Raw genomic sequence first — 22,195 nt, forward strand, 5'->3', positions numbered from 1 at the left:
ATTTAACCTTTCTCCACCTTTTGTCAGTGGATTGCCAATGTAGGCCCAGCACCTGAATTTTGTTCTGGACAAGGAGGTCTCTGCCCACCTTGTTTGCCATGGGACCATCTCTAAGCGTGAGAGTCTTCTCGTATGAAAGACTTCCTTTGCAAGCTCTGTGGAGCTGGAGCCTCCCTATGTGTTTGCAGAGGCCCTAGCATAACAGGGTACTAAATCCCAGTTGTGGCATCTGAATACTGTCTTCCTGGAAATGAAAAGGCACAACTTACCAAAACATTTTGAGATGTTGATATGTTTAAATAGCCTCTTTTTGTAGTAGAAGGGTGGGCAAGCCAGACTTCCACGTTATTCTGTAAGGACTTTACATGTAGCTATTGTAACTACAGAATTATTTTTAACTTTATGCTAGTTAATTAAAATAATGGTTCAGAGCAAAGTCCAGCATAAATTCTGCCCTTGGAATAACCCCAACAGTGATTATCTTCCAGCTCTTCATTCTGATAAGGTATTTTTACTTTAATGCTAGAATAACTTACTGGTATTCAAGGCAGCCCAACAAAGAATTGACACTTTTTGGGGGCTGTGTTCAAGGAGGCCATTGTGAAGAAGGCTTTCAGACACTGTTGCCTTCATAAAACCATACTGCAATGCTCTAAAAACACCAGTAGAGAGACAAAGAGGGGGCTCACAATCTGCCAAGACACAACTGTGAAACACAGACTGAGAATGAGGCACTTCTGCAGAACAAGAGCAGAGCAGCAGTGAGAGTCCAACAAGTCTTGTTGCAAATTTTGATTTTCAACTCTAAAAAGTACCTGCATTCTGCAGCTGGCTCCATGGGTGCAGATGTGCCTGGCTGGGCTAAGTAATAGCAGATTTGAAGTGTGTTATGTCAAGATGTTGCAAGCTCCTGCATTAGGGGTAAAGAGGCAACATGTCCCAGCGTATGGAGCGTGTGAGTAATGCTGGATAATCCTGAGTGTCTTTCCCAGCTCTGCCGGTCTTAGGCATTAGTACTTCCACTCTCCATGCCTCAGTTTCCCCCTTGTATAAAGAGGGAAACTTAGTTCCTACATAAAACAGAGTGTGGGTTGCTGTTTAAAACTGGTTAGTGCCACCAGCACCCGTCACTTAGGTACTGGGTATGACCTAACCTGTGGAGAGCTTGAGTGACTGCGCTGAATTTCCAGGGCCACTGAGGTATATCCTACAGAAGCATCAACTCCGCTTCAGTGCAGAGAGCTGAGCCTTTTGCTGATGTCCTCATGACCCTCCGTTTGAAACATTATATAGGCTTTTCCGTAGGCATGAATTTCAGCTCTTGAGTGTGATTTTATAGCATACTCCCCAGCTTTTGTCGGCGCCTCTGTTGCTACTGGTAATGACTTACAGGAATAAACAGTGAGATAAGCATCTTGCTGGTGCTTTCTGGTCTGCAGGGAACTTGGGCCTTGTGCAACCTGCTCCACTGGGCTGCTCTTCCCCCTCAGTGGCTTGAGGGGGGACAGGCAGGATTTTGCTCGCAACTGGCACTGGGGTGATTACTGGCTCTCTACATTTTTCAGGAGAATGCTCTGTCACCGGCCAGTCCCATTTCAAAAGCTTTGACAACAAGTATTTCACCTTCAGCGGGATTTGTCAGTACTTATTTGCCAAGGACTGCGTGGAAAATTCCTTTTCTGTGATCATCGAGACCGTGCAGGTAACAGCAGCCTTGGCTGGTGCCCGCGCACCTCTGCGCCTGCTCTTGAGGGAGCAGGAAGGGCTGTGGGAGTATGATATGAATTGCAGATGCACAGGCCAACGAAAGTAATTTTCCTATGAAATAATTAGTTTAAATAACAGATGCAGTCTTTCTCCTTAGTTAATAAGTGTTTTGCTTCTCCTCGCTGCCATTCCCAGGAGCCTACCTGGAGATTGAGGTTCGTAATGAGATTTGGAGAATGAGCCCTCACCGCCTCTTTGCCAGCTGAACAAACAAATGCAGACGAGGGTGTGCCCCTTCCAAAGCACCCCGAAGGCCAGTGCCTCACCAATGCCCGGGAAAAAGACATTTCCTCAGACACCGAGTAGGGTGCACTGGCAGAGTAGTACCTTGGGTTGCTTTCCATTAAGTCATATTGGCCGGTGATTTCTGTTGCACGCTAGCCGGTCAGCAGCTCCTGACTTTCTTCACCGTCTCCCCTGACGGATGTGAGAGAGGCAGCTGGAGGTCAGTGAGTGGAGACGGCTGGAGAGAGGCGGGAAAGGGAGCCAGGCCAGCACGGGGGGGGGAAGGAGACCTGGAGGGGGTGTCACAGGGAGGTTAACCCAGTTGTGAAATTAATCGACAGTTGCACATGGGAATAGGTGAGCTAACCTGGAGACTGAAAAGGGAACTGAATAAAGCAGAGGGGAAGAAAGGGGATGGGGACAGAGGAACTGAAGGCAGGGAAAGGTACGATGGAGTCAGGAGACTGACAGGAGTGACGGGGTGTATCAGCCTGCCTTGCAGGACATGAGCAACAGAGAAGTCACAGGCTTTGGAGAAATGGGGCGTGACGGTCCTACGCATCATCTGCGTCTGTATCCTGCATTAGAAAGCTCTGATAACGCAGCTCTGAGGCCATGTGTGCTTGGGAACTTGCAGAACGGGTTTCCACTGAAACTTCCCTTTCGAAACCAGGGAGGGGACCCGGGGGCCTGGAATCGCTGTTCCTCATCTGCGTAACCCACAGCCGGGGAAAATAAATAGCACAAGAGTCTCGGGCAGTGCGAACCGCGCAGCTGCCTCCCAGCCTGATGGGCTGTGCGGGCAGCGTGCCCTTCCTGCCCCTGCCGCAGCTGGGGGGGCTGGACGCCGGTCACCAGCACGGGCCGCTCCTGGGGGTCCGGTGTAATGCCCGCCGATTGCTTTCCAGGCTCTGAGACAAGCAGCTGCGGATAGCTCCCTGGTGCATGATTAACAGGATAATGGAAGAAAGGCTGCCAGCCTGGTGTTTGTGGGATGCAGAAACTATAGATCCATAAAACCATCGAGACACTTAACACCTCCCGAATTAGATGCCGAAATGCCTTTTGGGGGCCTGGGGCTAAGTCGCCAATAAAGTGAAAGCTTGAGGTTTGAGGCAAATTTTCCCTTCTCTGTAGTGTGCGGATGATCCTGATGCCGTGTGCACTCGCTCAGCTTCTGTCCGAATCCGGGATATGGACAACAGCCTCATTAAAATGAAACATGGAGGAGGAATTTCACTGAATGGACAAGACATACAGATCCCTTTGCTGCAAGGTGTGTTTGCATGGTCTAACTCTGGCCAGCCACTGAAGGGGTCCTACTTACTAGTGTTTTCTGGCACGCCTTAGCCCAGTTCAATCAAAAAGTGTTTTCAATACCAAATTCTCACTTGCGGCCTCTTCTAGAAGCTCTGTCATTCCAGCTTCTCTCCATGCAGCTGACACATCTTGGCTCAGCTCCTCTAAAGTCAGGAGAATTAAGCTAGTCTGGATTTGAGAGATGTGATCTTGAAAACCACTGTTGGCCTATGCTTTTTAAAATTATTATTATTTTTTTATCCAGAAGCTTGAAATCCCTCCAGTTATCTTTCAAAATGTCACAGTTAATGCCCAAGGTTTTGCAGAATGCACATACATCCTCTTCTAGGGCTCCTGAGTGCCTTAAAGCAGAGCCTATGCGCAAGTTAATGCAGCTATAAACTGCTGAGCAGGCACAAAGCTTGGGAAGTGTGAAATGGGCATTGCTGGCACCCCTTGCTTTGGCAGACCTGCATGCCCCCTACTCTGTGGCGTCCACTCTGTTGGCCTGTGCAGTGCAACACAGCAGTCCCAGGCAATGAAACACCGCATCCTGGCTTGACCGACTGACACTTTGTGGTTGTCTTAAGGTGCCCTCCGTATCCAGCGCACAGTGAGGACTTCAGTTCGCCTTACCTATGGGGAAGATTTGCAGATTGACTGGGACGGTCATGGTGAACTCCTAGTGAAGGTACTCTTTCTTTCTGTCTCTTTTATTTCTGCCTTTTTGCCCCCTCTCTCGCCTCATCCAAACATGTACAAAGATTTTCTTGTCTGAAGTGAGAAATTGCTTTGGGTTGCATGTTAGAAATTCCATTCTCTTTTGCTACCCCCGGAGCGATATACAGGTCCTTTTGTATTCCAGAACAAACATTTTCATCCTGAAGCAGCTTGGTAGCTTTTTTTTCCCTCTCTTTTTTTGTGCAATGACAGCCTTTATTAACCATGAATAGTTTTGTGTTTTGTTCAGCAGATACCCTCCAAACTGGAGTTTTGCTTTCATTTGCTTTGACTGTCCTGTCTATAGCAATGGATTCATATGACTTAAAATAAGGGAAGAATATGGCTCTAGGGACACAGTTACTCATAATTTCCAGGAAAAATCAATTAACTCATACAAGATATGTTACATGCTCCTTCTACTGTGAGGAATGTTTAAAGTCACCCTTGATTAACAGTTAGGGTTTGCCTGTGCTGCAGACTGCAGTGGAGTGTAAAAATACCCAAACCAAGTTTAAAAGAAATGAGCTGTAAGGGAAGCAACAACAGAAAGCTTTACATAAACCACTTTTTTTTTTGTGCGTGCATTGTAAGCTGCAGAATGAATTGCAGCACAGAAAAGGCTGTGAGGGAAGGGGAGAAGATTATTTGCTGTGGAATAGTCTCCTGGTAGCTGATAAACCATCACAGCTTCTCCAGCTAAGCCATCTGTTGCCCTCTTTGCTCATACAAGAGGCTGTTCTCATTCGATCAGTGGGTCTCAGGGACTGCGAGTGTTGTCCCTGAGGGTGTATTCACTCCCCCAGGGGTGTGAGTCCACCTGTAGCATTGCTTCCTGGTGTGATGATCTGCAGGTTATGGGCGCTAAGTCAGGGTGATGTGCTCCCACGTGATGTTGGGTGGCTGTGGACCTGTGTGCTCCTGCTGTGTTTGCATGGACAAGTGCTTAACCACAGCCCTGCTGCCTTTGAGCCCCACTTGTAATAGGGACTCAGCAGCTGGGCCCTGTGTGGGGTGGGTTTGCTCACTGAGAAGAGTTTTGCCAAGAGAGCTGCTTTTCCTAGGGTTAGTGTTTCTACAAAGCAGTGACTGCTGCCATCTCTGAACCGTGGCATTGCTTTTGCACTCTCCTTGCCTACCCTAAAATCTGGCTTAAATGTCACATCTGGCACAGTGTAAGGGTTCATGAAAGCTAGTTCAGAAGTGAGGACAAGAGTTGAAAAGGCAACAGAGAAGAAAGGTTGAGAATAACTTTAGAAAGCATCTGTGGGTTTGTTGTTGCTGTTTCAATCTAGCCTGTATCTCTGTGCTCCAAGGGTCCTAGAAGTTGTTTTTGGGCTGAGAATAATTCAATTCAGTCCCTTGGCACATCTCAGAAGTTTTGGCTTTCCTCAGTATTCAAAGTATTTTTCTGCCTGGTCAGAGACCCGTATAGCCTGGCAAATACTTTCTTACAGTTAAAACAAATCTAATTTTCTGCTCCAGATCCTCTACACATAAAAGCGGTGCAAGTTTCTCCAGTCATCTGCATTTATTCAGTTCTGTTCAGCGCTCCTTTCCTCGCTGGGTATCTAAAGCATCTTTTTAATTGCTTTTGGAGAGTTAATTTATGCTGGATTTGTAGACTGACCTGTTGCCAAGTATTTCTGACAATTGGGGGAAGTGATACACTTCCATTACCTTGGCCAGACTTCTGGTAAAAATTCTTTCTGTGTTCCTCAAGAAGGCTCCCCTTTCTGTGACCGCTTGATATTTGTGATTTGAGCTTCCATTCGAAAATATGTCAGAATTTGGATTTGTATGAGTCATTGTCCGTCCGCAGAGTACGTGAAAAAGTAGCTTCCTTGGCCATCAGAGTAATAAGGATATGTATCTTCTAATAATTCATGGTTGTTCATTTTGATGCTCCACATTTACTCTCTGATGACTGTGTTCAAAGGGAGGGTAGTATTAGGTTATATTTTGGAAAATGTTTTTATTTTTAATTATACAGAAAACCAGTTTTCTTCAAAATTGTGTTTTTCTAGCTTTTTTTGTTCTGTTTCACTGGTTACTCCTGCCAACCTGACTAAAGTAGCACTCTAGTAAATGAGAGCAGCTGCAGCATTAAAGCACTGTGTCAGTGCCTGAGGACAGTTGGTAGTACTTATGATGTACCAGATCTTTACTTCTAATAGAAACTGACAGTTCCTACTAGAACAAAAGATATTGGCACCTTCCTGTTGCAGATGTTGCTTAGGAGATTTCCCCTTGTTTCCCTCTAAGTTTAGGGTCCCATTTCAGATGTCCTTTGATTTGCAGTAAGAATAAGGCAGGGTGAAAAGTACATCTGCTATGTGGGTTGTTTGCAATGCTGCTTTTAGTGAGTCGTAAGTTTCTCTAGGCAGGAGGAAGCTCTAATGTGAGGTAATGTAGCTTTAGGGGTAGTAGTCTCTTCCTTATTTTATTAATGGCCCTTAATGCTGAGAGGAACAACTCCTCCAACATTGTCTCTGTTTTGTGACACAACAATCCATTTGCATTTTCTTAATCTTCAAATTTTCTTTTAAAATGTGAAATGGTTTCAGGTGCTGTATCTTTTCCCAAATTACCATTGGAAATATAATCATCTCACTATATTAAAAAATGCAGCTCCCACTGCTGCCCTGTTCATTTATATGAATGAAGGGGAAAAATAGGGAAAGACTAAACTGGAGTGCTGATCAAGGCACGAAGTACGCCATTTTTCTTCTAGTCACCTTCAGTTACCATCTGAAATTATCACTGTACTGTGCAAAAATTGTCCTGCTGCCACTAATAATAGCGTTTTTGTTAGAAGTTTGAAAACATAGTACAATTAAATTGTCTATAGTATTTTAATGTGTATTTGAGAATTTCCTTGACTGTTAAATTGTGTGTGGTTCATTCTTTAGAAAATCTTGCTATACAGTGGTGACCTATTCTGAAGGATGACCAAGCTAATGTTGTGTTCCTTAGCTGTCTCCAGTCTATTCCGAAAGGATGTGCGGGCTGTGTGGAAATTACAATGGTAACCAAGGGGACGATTTTCTTACACCTTCTGGCATGGTGGAAGCTCTTCTGGAAGATTTTGGAAATTCCTGGAAGCTCAATGCAGACTGCCAAGACTTGTCAAAACAAGACAGTGACCCCTGCAATCTCAATCCTCGTTTAGGTACTGAACTCCATCCAAAACTAACACATGCAGCAAACTGTAATCTTCCATTTTACATAACAATAAAAATTAAAAATAAATAAAAGAAAAATAAAGCCAAAGAGAAGAAGCTAGTGGTGCTTACATTGCCATCAGGGTGGCTGTAATCTCTGTTTAAAAAAAACCCAACCAAAACCCCCCCCCCCCCCCCAACCCCAAACAAACAGACACTGATTGATGCAGACTTCCTAAGGAAAATTTAATGTTTTGTGAAAATTGAAAACAAATATCAGTAATGTGGGATCATGCTGCTGTTCAGTTTGGACCACAGTCAGAGTTAGACCATCACAGCCACAGCACAAACTTGTGCCACTGAAACTACTCTTACAAGTGATAGCAATACTACATTTATCCTCTGGCTGGACAAAACACCTTGTCTTCTTCACCCCTCTGTCCTTACACCTTATACACTTTTCCTGATCCCTCGTCTCTCTTCTTTTACTGCATCCCAACAGACAGCCTTCCTCTTTCCCTCCAGACTGCTTGGCTGTCCTGGTTGGACATGGGGAGAAATTCTCAGAGCAATTTTCTTATCCCAGGTGTTACAGCAAGCTCTGATTTCTGGGAGGAGCAAGCACACAGAAAATTTTATGGTCGTACATCAGAGCAGGCACTGTAGATTCGTGAGTGTAGTGCAGCCTAGAAGGTTTAATTTTGGAAATATAAAAAGCAGCAGAAAGCAGAGGCCCTGTAAAAGGAAGTACAGCACCAGAAACAGTGGTAACAGAATATTAAAAGCATTGCTTTTCCTTGATTTGTTTTACTAGTGAAATATTATTCTTTTAGTGGAGCTCATGACCTATGAGCTATGATACTATCTATGCCTACTTGATCCTATTTTATTCTTCTGTGTGTGTTCTGGGTTTTTTTTTTTTTTTTACAAAAGACAAAGAAAATGCTTACTGTGGCTCTTCTAGCTTTTATTGAAAGCCATTGATTGATTCAGTGCAAGCATGTAATTTTTCTCTTTTTAGCCAAATACGCTGAGGACTCCTGCTTAATTCTGATGTCTTCTGCATTTGAACCCTGTCACCATGAAGTCAGTCCCACTCCCTATGTGAAGAACTGCCGCTTTGATGTTTGCTCCTGCTCCAATGGCAAGGCTTGTCTGTGCTCTGCTATTGCTAATTACGCAGCAGCCTGTGCTAGGAAGAGTGTCCTGGTGCAGTGGAGAGAACCTGACTTCTGCCGTAAGTGAAATGCTCCTAAAACCCACTTGTTTTCCTTGTCTCAAAGGAATTTCTTCGCAATGTCAGATGAGAAATCTAGAATGAGAGGATTTCTGCAAGGTGCCAAATATTTCTTAAGGCAAATGATGAGAGAATATATCTTTCCTCCACTCTAGCAAGGATGCAAAAACTGTTCACAGAGACTGCTCAGCACTTGGGGAGAAAAGCAGTCATCTGACATACCTCAGCAGAGCTTTTGACTGGATTTCCATTTTCAGCTGTATTTAAGTTTCAGCTACTCACCTGGAAACTTTCTGAATATCCCAGGGTAGGAATCTCCAAGTGATTTGTAGTAATGCATGAATTGCTTTTTTGGTACCTCCTTCTTTTGAGGCCCAACTTCCCAGCTCCTGACCTCATCAGTGACTCCTGACTTTATCCGAAGTTGAGGGTATGGAGGAAGCACAAAGGCAGGTACTTGGTCAAATGGTATCATAGAACAGAATCACACAAGTATAGACAAACTTATATGAGAAGTGACCTCTGGCAGTCTTATGGTACAACCCCTGCTCATAGCAGGGCTAACTTTGAGCGGATTGCCTGGGGTCTTGTCCGGACAAGTTTTGAATATTTCCAAGGATGGAGATCCCATAACCTCTCTGGCATCTCTCTTAGCAGTTTGATTATCACCCTGTCAGTGCAGAGGTCTGAGATCTATGTCAGATCTCATTTCATGTACACCATTCAGCTAGTGGGTGAACATAATTTTTCTAACCACATATGAGCTCCTTTCCTTCTTCTCCTTTTAAATTCTAGTATGATGTGGCAGCTGGTTCAAGATGAGATCCTGAACCTTGATCAACAGGCTGTGGCTGGCATCACTGAGCTAGGCGAACAAGAGCTTTGTCTGTGGCATTTTGTGTAGACATTTAACTCCTATGAGAGTCAGCAAGAGTTGAGTTTTGAATTCTCCTGAGTACAGTTTGCAGGATGCCACCTATAATAAATGGCAACCCTGTTTCCAAAGCTTGCAGTCTAAAAGATGAGATGTTGCAAGAGGATAGAATGAAAATTCAGACTGCAGGTTTGGGTTACAGAGGTGGGGTAACAGAAGGAATAGGATGTTTTTGCATAGATCAATCCAGTGTAAGATGTAAGCCAAACTGCTAAGCCAAACTGCTAAGAAGCTGGAGCAGTTTGTAAGCCAAACTGCTAAGAAGCTGGAGCAGTTTGTAAGCCAAACTGCTAAGAAGCTGGAGCAGAAGAAGCCAACATCTTTTATTTCTTTTCTTTCTCTATTAGGTCAATGTGGTAGGAAAAAAACCATTGCAATGGAGTTTTGATGGAACATGGACACACTTTGCCCCATAAATGTTTGTGAAATGGATGTTTTTCCATTTTCCTGAGCAACTTTGCTATTAAGGAAGGAAGACAACTGAAAATTTTGGGGAAAAGCATGTATGCTTGGCAGCCCTCCAGATCTGTTCTGCTACTTTTTCCGAAACAGAGGATGGGAAAAACATTTATAAACTGAGTGTGTAGAAATTGGAAGAGAGGGAGAAAGAGAGGTCACTGGCCTTCCACCTGGTAGGGCCTGTACCTGTAAGGTCAGTGACTACAGCTTCTGCAGGCAGGGGAGTATTTACTGCGAATGAGAACAAAACCAGTTCATGTTAAACTGCTGCATGGCTTCATAATATTTTACCTAATTTATGTAAATGTTCAGATAGTGGAACAGTAATGTAATAAAAATCCTTTTAAAAATGTGCAGGTCTGGAGGCTGAAAGAAAGAGCAGCAATAATGCACCATCATTCTTTCTGTAATTGAACAAGTCAATTTTCACAATTAATCTTTGATAGTGCAGAGCTGCTTCCTCCTTTCTGTGCATTACAGAGCGCTTTATGCTCTCATAAAGTGACGATTTCCCTGATTGCAGATCCATCAGCCCCCATTAAATAATCCTGATGCCCCAGACATCTCCTGTCACATGAAGGAGAACAATCCCTCTTTTAATGGGCTTGAGATGTGAATGTGCAGGTTGCATAATTTGTGCTGAAGGCCCAGTGCACTGAACACGTGCTCTGCTCCTGCCTTGGTCAACGGAGATTCAGTTTGTTGGGAAATGACTTGACAGAACCGGTTTGCTTGATTTGAAGTGGATAAGTGGCAGGGAGGTAAGTCATTAATGTAGCACAGCATTTTTGCTGCGTGTCGAGCTAACAAGCGCATTAATCTCCCATGTCTTTGAAATTATTTTAGTTGCAGTTTGATTGTTTAAGAGCTGACTCATACCCTTGCAGCCCACCATGAATAAGCAACAGAGCCAGTCCCTTCATGCTGCATGGAAGGAGCACAGGCCATACTGTGAAGGGCTGTCTCTCTCATGCACATGCATGTAAAAAACTGGGTAAAAAACCTGGCTGGATGGTTGGGCCCAAAGAGTTGTGGTGAATGGAGTTAAATCTAGTTGGCAGCCAGTCACAAGTGGTGTTCCCCAGGGCTCAGTATTGGGGCTAGTTCTGTTTGATGTCTTTATCAATGGTCTGGATAAAGGGATTGAGTGCACCCTCAGTAAGTTTGCAGATGACACCGAGTTAGGTGGGAGTGTTGATCTGCTTGAGGGGAGGAAGGCTTTTCAGAGGGATCTGGACAGACTGGATCAATGGGCCGAGGCCAGTTGTATGAGATTCAACAAGGCTAAGTGCTGGGTCCTGCACTTGGTTCACAATAACCCCATGCAACGCTACAGGCTTGGGGAAGAGTGGCTGGAAAGCTGCCCATCGGAAAAGCACCTGGGGGTATTGGTTGACAGCTGGCTGAATATGAGCCAGCAGTGTGCCCAGGTAGCCAAGAAGGCCAATAGCATCCTGGCTTGTATCAGAAAGAGTGTGGCCAGCAGGACTAGGGAAGTGATTGTCCCTCTGTACTTGGCACTGGTGAGGCCGCACCTCGAATACTGTGTTCAGTTTTGGGCCCCCCACTACAAGAGAGACATTGAGGTGCTGGAGCGAGTCCAGAGAAGGGCAACGAAGCTGGTGAAGGGTCTAGAGCACAAGTCTGATGAGGAGCGGCTGAGGGAACTGGGCTTGTTTAGCCTGGAGAAAAGGAGGCTGAGGGGAGACCTTATCGCTCTCTACAACTGCCTGAAAGGAGGTTGTAGCCAGGTGGGGGTCGGTCTCTTCTCCCAAGTAACAAGTGATAGGACAAGAGGAAATGGCCTCAAGTTGCGCCAGGGGAGGTTTAGATTGGATATTAGGAAAAATTTCTTTACTGAAAGGGTTGTCAAGCACTGGAACAGGCTGCCCAGGGAAGTGGTTGAGTCACCATCCCTGGATGTATTTAAAAGATGTGTAGATGTGTCATTTGGGGACATGGTATAGTGGTGGACTTGGCAGTGTTAGGTTAATGGTTGGACTTGATGATCTTAAGGGTCTTTTCCAACTTAAATGATTCTATGATTCTATGTCTCATGTGTATATATGTATGTATGTATTGTTTTGTGGCAAAGGGGAATCAGTCAACAGCTCCAGGTTTTCTTCAGGTTTTAGGACCTGTTGATAAGCCCACTATTTTCCTTAATGTAGTGGTGCTGGGGTAGTTTATTGTCTTTGCATGGCTTCTGTGAGAGGATTTGTATGGGATAAATCCAAGAGTGCTGGAGTAGGAGTAAGGAATTAAGGGCAGGCTCTGAGAAGCATTTGAGGATGGCTACATCGCATGGTGGGGGGCTCAGCATGTCGGCTGGTGCTGGTGGAGCAGCTGTGTTAAATCTAGGCCTGGCAGGGTGCACCTTCATCCAGAGCCTCTGACCTAGGTGTGATTGCGTTTTCAGCTTGTGCTACCTGAGAAACTGGTCAGGATTTATACCTCTTTCACTCTGGGTTGAAAACCCACCCACAAGAAGCTGGATGAACTATCTGATGGTTACATATTTTTCCAATGCTTTCCCACTATTTCCCATCTTATCCCTGGGACAGGCTGAGCTTCAGAGCACAGCATTGAGCTGTTTTGGTTTTATAACAGGCATCTGTAGAGACTAGGTGCACCTCGCCTTTTCCTCTAATTTTCCTGGAAATAATGGGATGGATTTTTTTTAGTGATAGTACAAAGTGTACAGACAACAGTCCCCTCCCAGGTCAGTTGTCTTGCCTTTTTGCTGTTAAAAACAGATGTTGCTGGGAGGTGATGGAGCAGTGTATTGGGACTTGGAGTGTGAACATGGCATTGGGTAGCATAACTGGAAAACGGGGGATGTTTCTAAAATCTTAGGAAGTGCATGGGCAGGTAAGATGAGTTACAAAGCTTTAGCTAAGAAAGGGATCCACTGCAAATTTGTCCCTGTGGACAGGGAGTGTTACCACTGACTAGAAAGTAGGGCAGGATGTTGGGCTCAGTTATCCTATCCTTTTTGAATCTTTAAACTCCAGTAAACTGGTGTACCCACCTGAAATCTGCCAAACCAGTTCCTTGTTTCCAGAGGTTCCTGTGTAGCAAATTATAGTTTTGGCTGAGGCTTCATGGTTGTCCTGCTTGCACATGCTTTTAGTGATGAAAGTTACTTTTAAAATGGTCCTCAGCCCTGGGCTGTGCCTGTTCAGTATTTGGTTTGCTGCGAAGATCGTGTTTATGTAAATTAGAAGCATTGTTCTGTGAATAGCTGACAAAGACTCCTATAACTGTGAGTGAATCTATCATCTATTTATTTCTGAGTTAGGAGGTATTTACTCTGCCTACTGTGTTGATGAGCACACATAAATTTCTTGGGCTGTGTTGTGAAAGGTACGTTAAATAGTTTGGGCATAAGTCCTAAACTTGGGAGATCTTTGCTCTGAAGAAGGCTTCAAGTCAGTTTAGATGCCTCTGGGTTGGATCTGCAAGTTAGGGGCTTATGCTCCCGTGTATGGGACTTCAGGTGCGTCAACAGAAGTTGGGGAGATGTTTGTGCAACCATGCCTCTCTTCAGTAAGGAGAAGTAATTCTTCATTTCAGAAGAATTTTGTGAAGGTAAGCATTAGATGTTGGTTAGCATGTTAGCCTTGGTAAGATGTTGGTTAACCTTGCCTTGTTAGCCTCAGTGTTAAGTTCAGCCCTGCTAGCAGCTGGGTGAGGCTGCAGGGCTGTAGCCTTGCTATAGTTTTTCTTTTACTGCCATTGTTGCTACAGTTCCCAGGGGTGTGCGCTCACAGAAGAGAGGGTAGGGATTATCGGATCATTCTGCAGGGATGACAAGAGCAAGAGCTTTCTCTGTAACCCCTTGATCGTGGTTTTAGCACGGTACAAATGTGCCGACTTTTATTTGCAGCTTCTTCCCTCACTCTGCTGAACATCCTACCTCATCACCTTACAATTCTGGCTGTTTGCTTTGGAAGGTTGCTACAAACGATGGGTTTTGTAAATCCTGGTTATCAGGAGGCCTGTTAAAAGCCCTTGATAATGCGAACTTGTTTTCTCGTCTTCTGAAATGTATTGTCATAGCTGCCACCTAGTGCCGATGCTGATGTATGCAGAGGAGATTGCCTCAAAATCAGCGCTGTAGAACTAAGTGGAAGTTTTATAAACAAAGAAGCCAAAATGGCTCCAAAGGCCATAATTAGGTCTCCATAAAAATGAATTCATCATCAAAAATCGTTAGTACCCGAAGTTTGGCTCCATGATCACTAAATGACTTCATTATTTGCACCTGTTTCCACAGAAATCAGTGAGATCTTCTGGGATGTGAGGCTTTAAACTATTGCAGCACCTGCTTATCAAGGCAGAAACCTACATTTCTACTTATTTTGATCAAATTGTCTGTAACCATGTTGCAAAGGAAGAGAAGTGTGAATGATCACATGACATTTATAATGCTCCTAACTTGTAGATCCATGTAATAACAAAAGTTGGACAGAGCCTGTGTTTTTTGTTCTGGATGAAATTTTGTGGATGGATTTCCATCACATGGGTTGCAATCCAATCCTGACATTTATTGGGAACTGCTCGTAATAAGGTTTTGCTTCTGTATATATAAGCAGTGTCCTAGGCTTCATTGGTGCTGCAGAGTTAAGGAGAGACAGCATAATACAGGCCTCCATCGATGAGTAAATTGCGTAAACACATTTTAATCCCCAGCTTCCCAGTCTGGTTTAGGCAGCTTTTCCTTTAGTTGGCTTTGGATCAAATGCCAGTCTCCCTGATGTGCACATCATTCAACAGCAATGACCTGTCCTGAAGGCCAAGTGTACCAGCAGTGTGGGACGCCGTGCAACCAGACCTGCAGATCTCTGTCCTACCCGGATGAGGACTGTGATGAACTCTGCGTGGAAGGATGCTACTGTCCCCCCGGGCACTACCTGGACGAGCACGAGCAGTGCGTGCCAAAGTCCCACTGCTCTTGTTACTATGACGGTGAGATCTTCCAGCCAGAGGATGTCTTTTCAGATCATTACACCATGTGGTAAGTGCAGTGTTCATAACTCATCCCTACACGCTGTGACTCAAATTTTTGGATAGACCGAGTGGTTAACTAGTTCAGTTCCTCAGTTCCTTTACCTCCATTGAAACTAGTTTAAAAGAGGGCAAGATTTTGTCTCCAACAAACCAAATGGTGAGTTTTGCTGTTGCATCTCTGTCCCTATAATTTCAAATGCCACCTTAGAAAACAGTACTAAGCTTTGTTCCATGAACAGTTCCTGCCAGTTTGAAATGGAGTTTAATTACTGGCAATAGCTACTTTGTAGGCTTTTAAAATGTCACTTTAATATACTGAGATATATTTCTTAAACATTAAAACCTAATTACCTCTATCAAAGATACAAATATTAAAAAGTGTTTCTAATGGTTAAATTGAGTAGCGGTACACTGAAAGGAGGAATGTAATTTCTGGGTGGCTCCTGGCAAGCCCAGTTTTAGGAAAAATGTTTTTTTTTCTCCTCTACCACAGAAGTGGTAAGTTGCAGGCACTAAGTGGTCCCTTAGCTCTCTCCACAGCAGACCTGACTATTAAATTGCCTAGCTTTATGCCTGTGTGGATGCATTGGATTCAGCGGGACAGGGCTAGCATACAGTGGGATAACCATGCTAGTATAACTCTGCAACTATCTTAAGGAAGGTTTGCCTTTAAGGCTGATAAGCCCAGTGGATGGAGAGCAACAGATCAGCCCCAATGAGAGTTGTAATTTTGGTACTCTGACAAGTTCCCTGCAGGCCTGCCTGAAAACAAGAGCGTGAGTGAAACCTAAATGTCACTTTGTTAAATATAAGCTCTATCTGTTTTTCTTAGCTATTGTGAAAATGGTTTCATGCACTGCAGTACAAACAGAGTTCCTGGTGCCTTCCTGCCAGATGTTTTCGCTGATGAGAGGCCATCTGCCAGAAGTTAGTATCCTTAAAAAATTAATATTTTTTCTGATTTTTCTTTCTTATTTTCCTCTTCAGTCTCTTCGTAATCTAGAATAGGGAAGAAGTACCAGAGGTTTCAGTGGCTGGTGATGTTGTGAGTCTTTTTCTAACCTTTTTTTTGTTACAGGATAGAAACAAAATGTTTGCGTGGTAGGGTGCAGGTCTCATTGTGTCCCACCTCTCAAAATTATAGTTAGCCACTGCAGTCTCTCTTTAGTTGAAGAGGTTAAGGGGTCCCTTGGTGGTGATCTGAGGCTCCCAGTTGCTATTTGAGGATCACACAACATCAGTAATTAGCCAGCTTTATACCTTCTGCTTCTGACTAGCAGGTTGTAAGCTCTCCTTTCTGCTGCAGATGAAGTTTTTTGTGGCTTGGAGGTTAGAGTGCTGCCAGGCACTGAGTGTGCCCTCCAGCCACCAGGTATCTCACTGTAAAACCTCCTGGAGACTGACAGCTGCCTTGCAGAGCTAGGCACTGCATTGGAAAATAGAACATCAGTGGTCTTGGATTTTTTTGAGGTTCCCCAGTGATATATGGATGGAGCTTATGGGACTGTGATGGGACAGGGGGTCTTGGTAGACCACCAGTAATGGTGTCACTGGTTGGCCCCCACTGTCCTTCATGTGAAGCCTTCTTGGTGTGTATCTCACGAAATTCTTGCTGTAGTGTTATTAAGACATAATTTTCCTGATACTAGTGCATTAAGACTTACAAAACCTCAGAGGGGAATATGTCTAGCATTGCTTGAAATAATAACCTGCAGTTTCTTGGGAAATCTTGATCTTCTATCAGAACCTGAGTTCTCAAAGAGTTTGAAAACTTTGTGTTTAAGCTAAGGGCATTGTTATTAACAGTCACCCATGTAGTTATACTCCGTGTTGGAAGTGAGTCTAAACACAATAATATATGGTTCTGTTGCTTCTCAGAACATTGATTTTGTGCTGACATTGCTAGCGTACGCTGCCTACAGGTTGAAATATGTTTCACACTAAAGTGTGCTCATAGCCCTAGGGCAATCTGGAATTGAACCCTTGTGCAGGTTCTTTTGCTTCCGTATTAGAATACATGCTTTTATGATAGCCTAACTGAGGTCACTCCATGGGAAGTGGGGACTGTTACCTTTACGATGTCATGCACAGTGGTGTAGTGGTGTTGCTCCATTCTATATCCTAAATGAGTTTTCTAATAAAAATGTTGATCCATCCTTTAGAAAAATACTGTGCTAACAATACTTGAGTTCTAATTGCAATTTTTGTAAATTCATTTTTCAAAGTAAAAAGGAGCTTGACATGCAGATCCCCCATGGAAAGATTTGTCTGTCCTGCAAACAACCCAAGAGCTGAAGGGTTGGAGTGTGCCAAGACTTGCCAGAATTACGACTTGGAGTGCATCAGCCATGGCTGCATATCTGGATGCCTCTGTCCAAAAGGGATGGTAAGCAGGCTCCGCTTTGTTTTCTTGCCTTCATTTTTTCCTACCAACAGTCATCTTGCAGCTTGGAAATATGTGGTTGTGAAGTATTGACTCTGCCAAATTGTGGCTGGTTTAAAATATGTGTATTAGTATATCTGCATGAAGTGTATATCTGCATTAGTATATCTGCATTAGTATATCTGCATGAATATGTGTATTAGTATATCTGCAGAAGATGAAGTTTAGCTTGTAATAATAGTTGATAATCAAAAAGCCAAACCCCACTTTTTTTAAGATCAATTTATGTCTTCCTTCAACCTTCCTCCCAAACTCCTCCTCAGTCTTGCTGAACTTCCCTAGTCAGAGAGACAGAAGTACACAGGCACCCATACCCCAAATACCCACCCCACATCCAGCCAAACCCTCCTGCTGATACTAGTTGCCTCCTTGTCAAGTCTCCATCTCTGCTGCTGCCTTCCTGTGTGTTGTACCAAACTGAGAGTTCCCCATGAGAAGGAATGTGGGACACAAAACTTGCTAAGATGATGCTAGAGGGTGTCCTGGAGTTGCAGATAGTGTGGTGAGCATGCTTTTTTCACTGGTAAGATGCTTTCTGGAGTTCAGGGTTATATTCCCCTGCAACCCTCAAATTTAATTAGCTCATTTTTAAATAGAGCAAATAGCAAATAGTTATTTGGTAAGCCAGTGACTGTGAACTCAATATCAGTTTAGAGCCCTGATAAAAAGCAGATGGAGTAGAATAGACAGCAGATTGCTGCTGTTGTTCTCTGACAATAGAAAAAAGCATCAGTGTTCAGTGCTGTGCAACACTCTCTGGACAGGCAAAGAGTTGTGCACAGGATCTCACTGGGGGCTGGGGTATAGTCCCAGGCATCATGTGAATAGGATAGAAGTGGAGCACATGGCACGCTCTTTATGAAGTTAAGTAAAGGGCACTTTTGAGTTCTCTGTCCAGGAAAACTGCTGCGGTTAAGAAGTTTGTGATAATCAATGCATGAAATGCAGATGAAAATACCTCGTAGATGCTGGAAAAAGAGAGTGGAGATTATGTCTTTATTTTGTTTGAGGCATAAAATACTGTATAATTGTGAGACTTTATTTGATACCTGTGGTACTTAGAGATGTGCTGGTGCAGTTTTCTGACTCAGAGGGGCATATGGTAAAGCAAGATGTTTTCAAATGCTGCAACCCAGGAAGTCTAGAAATGCAAAAGATTACTTTTAATTTTTTTTACTCTTTTATACTTGCTCAAGGTGCAGACTCAGGTTAATATGCACTGGACATCGACTGTTAGCAAATGAAGGTGTGGGTTATTACTTCTAGGGTTGAGATGAATGTTTATGTTTAGGCTTCAGCTCTAATGAATTACCTTCACCCACTAGTTTGAATGCCATTTAAAAAAGTAATTAACTTTCCCTGGAACCATGTATTTTTATAAAGGTGTGTTGTTTTTTCCACATCTGTATGAATACAGGTGTTTTCTCCCTCAAAATTCCTTCATTTGTCTTACTAGAAACAAGAAAAAAAAATAGAATTCTCATAACACAGTCATTTCTAGCATTAATATTCATGTATTTTTTTGAACTTTGCTACCATATTTTGCTGATAAACACATTTATGTAAATAGATGCTACTGCAGAATAAAATGCCAGCTGTAGACAAAATCTCAGGCTTGTGAAGTATGTTGTAGGTCTGAAGTGAAAAATACAGAACGTAATTTGAAGGCATTCATATCAACATTGAGAAAAATTTCACCACAATTTTAAAACAAGTGTTGCTTCTTTTCACATTTCAGTTTTTAAAATGTCTTTCCTTTTAGAGAAGAATATTCCTAAATACTAGTGTGATAAGTAAACTTACAAAAGTTTGTGTACTTGTAAAGTTCCAAGAGCTCCAGTGTGAATAGGTCTTTCTCTGTACCTAATAATCAGATCTCTTTGATTTGGTGAAGGGGCTTGAGATTTGGTTTCAGTTCCAGGATACGGTAATAATGCACTTTAGAGATAATAATGGAAAACAAATTAGGAAAACTACTCAACAGGAAAGAAAAAAACCACAAAAGGGGGATTCCCCCCCCCCCCAATCAACTTCCTAGTAATTAACCTTCACATTTAGTACAGAATTTCATATTCCTTTTCAGTAGGTTGGAACTATCGTTCAAACAATTGTTTCATAAAATTCTTGCTAGGAGAAGCAGACTTTGGCATTTTGGAATTGGAAACTCCAGTTGACTCTGCAGTGATGGGACACATGCCCCTGAATTCAAGAAGATGGTTTGTCAGGTTTTGGATAGAAGAATTGGGCCCAGTACTTTTTTAAAAAAACTAGTAAAATAAATTCTTTGTCCGCTAGATGACAGTGTGGTTCAATCTTCCAGTAAACTCAGTCTATAAGCGCTTGTTCTCATTGGCTTCCCGTCTGTCAGGGATTAAAAATTACGAGATTTGCGTTTCTCAAAGCCACGATGGGAGAAGCCAGTATACAGACAATTTTGTGTTAGCACGGCCATGCAAAGGCAGGATCAAGCTCGATGCTTTCCTTATGTGAGTGCCTTTTGCCATGTGTTATAATCCTGGCGTGTGACTCCACGGCACCTGCCAGTTTGTTATCAAAGAGCAGTTTCCTCCTTGTCACCAATAAGTACCTAACCAGGATGGTTTGGGGGAGGCTTTTTTGTTATTTCTGCATTCTGCAATGTGCTCCCAGTATCAGTTGCCAAAAACGAAAGGATTTGGGGTGGTGACCAGGTTCTCCTTTACATCCTGCCTCTTTCTGCCTTAAAGAGTCTGGGCACATGGAGGGAAAGCGCTGCAAACTCACAAAGTCTGTGTTTTCCAGACTTGTACCAACAGAGCTGAGCAATAAAGGGACCGGAAAAAGGTACTACTATTTCTTTTACCGGTCAGTCTCCCTTGTTGGTGTTCTGTAATCCTGCCTAGTTTACAAGCACTCATGGAGGTGAGCTACTGTTTGTAGGAATGTCTGTGGGAAGTGACAGATTACTGAACATTTATGGGAATAAATATTTGCACATATAATCACTCTGGAAGAAATCGTGCCATTTTACTGAAATTTTTTTTCTTTTGCGGTACAGTAGCATATAAAAATTATGAATGGTCATGGATAACTTATTAGCAAAAAAAAAAATCATCTTCTTGCTTCTCTAAAATGGTTCATACCATCAGGAAACACAGTCAAAGATATGTAGTTTACATAAACAACTCTCCACTACAATTTGCAAGTATATATAGCAGTGAATACGTGATTAAGTGCAATGTTATCCCTATGCATATAAAGAGATGTTTACAGAACAGTTAGCTGGTTATCAGTCTTAAACAGAGCAATCCATAGTCTAAAAATCTGTATGCACAAATTGCCTGCCAATTTTGAATTACATATCTGAAAAATAATAAAAAACAACAATCAAGGATTGTTCATGAACATGATGCTGCAGTTGCCTAGATTTGAATTGGGAAATTTGCTGGGGTGAGAAATTGACAATCAATTGATTGTTTCCCCAGTCAGAAAATGCAGATGAAAACTAATTTCTTTCAATGTAAAATAAGTTTTCCAGTTCATCTTGACTTAATATTTTACATTGTTTTGATTTCTTCAAAATAAAAATGTTCAATATGTCATGAAAAGTAATTTTTCTTTTTCTGTCTTTGATCATCTGGAGGGTGGGAAATTCTCCATGCTTGTCACCCTTTTGCAGAGCAGAAAAGATAAATCATAACATATGTGCAGAAGTGTGGGGAAAAATATGCTTTCGCAGATTAGTTTACTGCACTCCAGGTTTCTCCCATTGGAAAATATTAATAAATATACAAATGGAGTGTTAACCACCTTTCTGGGGAAAAAGAGGAGCAGAAAAATCAGAAAGCACAAAATCCAGACACTTCAAAACTAGAAAATGAATTTCTTCCTATTTCCAACAACTGAAGCAAAATTAAGGTTTAAAATTGAAATGAAATGTTTTATTGTATTCTGGCTGCTGAAATAAAACTATTTCTAAAACTATGATATGTTAGTAGAAAAAGGAAAAAAAAACCCTAAACATTTTAATCAGAAAAGTTTGAAAGAGTTTTTTCTTCCAAACTGTTTTCAACAGAGACTTAATAGAAAGCTATTTTGGTTTTCCTGCTAGCTCTGTTGTATATTCTTCAGTGTAGGCTCATCCTATATAACATGACAGAGTCTTTATGAGGAGGAGGGTACCAGCTTTCTGGTATGTGCATCTGCCCAAGGATAATGCTTCATAAAACAAACATAGGAGGCATACAGCTAACATAAGAAAGAAAAGTCAAGTGTAAACTTAGCACTTGTTGAGTAGTCTGTCCTAACATGTTTTTGACTTGTCTTAGTCTGCACAGAAATGGTGACAAGCTGTTTTAGTTAAAACATATCAGCTATTGGGTTCTAATCTGACCCACTTCCTTTACTTAATCCCTTACTCCTTTCTACCTTTGGCTGACTTTGTGCTGAAGCCCTCAGGTGTACCAGGAGGAACAGAGTAAAAATCTGAGCTTCCCTTGACAGTGAGATACTCATCAAAATTGTGTTGACTGAGAGAGATTAAAATTCAGCCTCATCAAGGCAGAGTTTAGGGGAGAAGAATCTTAAAGGTTCTGAAATCTTTAATATTGTCCTTCCTTTTGGAAGGTTTGCCAAGGCTTAACAATTAATAAGACAGAGCAAGGAAATGATGGACATTTCTGTCAGATCCCCAGGTAGGGGGTAGCTTCATCAGCTAGTCAACCACTTAATCCCATGGATGCACTCTCAGAGGCATCATCATACAGGTGTCAGATGGTGTGAAGAGCAGCTGTTCTCATTACAAACCTATGTCTTTTCTTGTGTTTGCCTCCGCAACACTTATGCCTCCCACCACCTCAGGCACTCAGGACTATTAGGTCTCCTGTATTAAATGCTATCTATTGATGGATTGAGAGACTTCCCCAGGAAGTCCAGCTGTTGTGAGTAATGCCACT

The 22,195-nt window shown here is 42.8% G+C and overlaps 1 protein-coding gene across 1 annotated transcript in view; it reads left to right on the forward strand.

Annotated features, from left to right (window-relative positions):
- The window catches only part of VWF (von Willebrand factor), a 147,552-nt gene that overhangs the window by 33,563 nt on the left and 91,794 nt on the right, over positions 1–22,195 (forward strand). Inside the window, exons 12-19 of the mRNA XM_075491424.1 lie at positions 1,566–1,702; positions 3,130–3,268; positions 3,882–3,982; positions 6,988–7,183; positions 8,197–8,412; positions 14,585–14,825; positions 15,651–15,745; positions 17,044–17,204. Of these exons, the coding sequence (XP_075347539.1) occupies positions 1,566–1,702; positions 3,130–3,268; positions 3,882–3,982; positions 6,988–7,183; positions 8,197–8,412; positions 14,585–14,825; positions 15,651–15,745; positions 17,044–17,204 (1,286 nt within the window). The remainder of the gene's footprint in view (positions 1–1,565; positions 1,703–3,129; positions 3,269–3,881; positions 3,983–6,987; positions 7,184–8,196; positions 8,413–14,584; positions 14,826–15,650; positions 15,746–17,043; positions 17,205–22,195) is intronic.

The sequence above is a fragment of the Mycteria americana genome, chromosome 1 (genome assembly GCF_035582795.1).
Source record: "Mycteria americana isolate JAX WOST 10 ecotype Jacksonville Zoo and Gardens chromosome 1, USCA_MyAme_1.0, whole genome shotgun sequence".
In the NCBI taxonomy this organism is placed as follows: Eukaryota; Metazoa; Chordata; class Aves; order Ciconiiformes; family Ciconiidae; genus Mycteria; species Mycteria americana.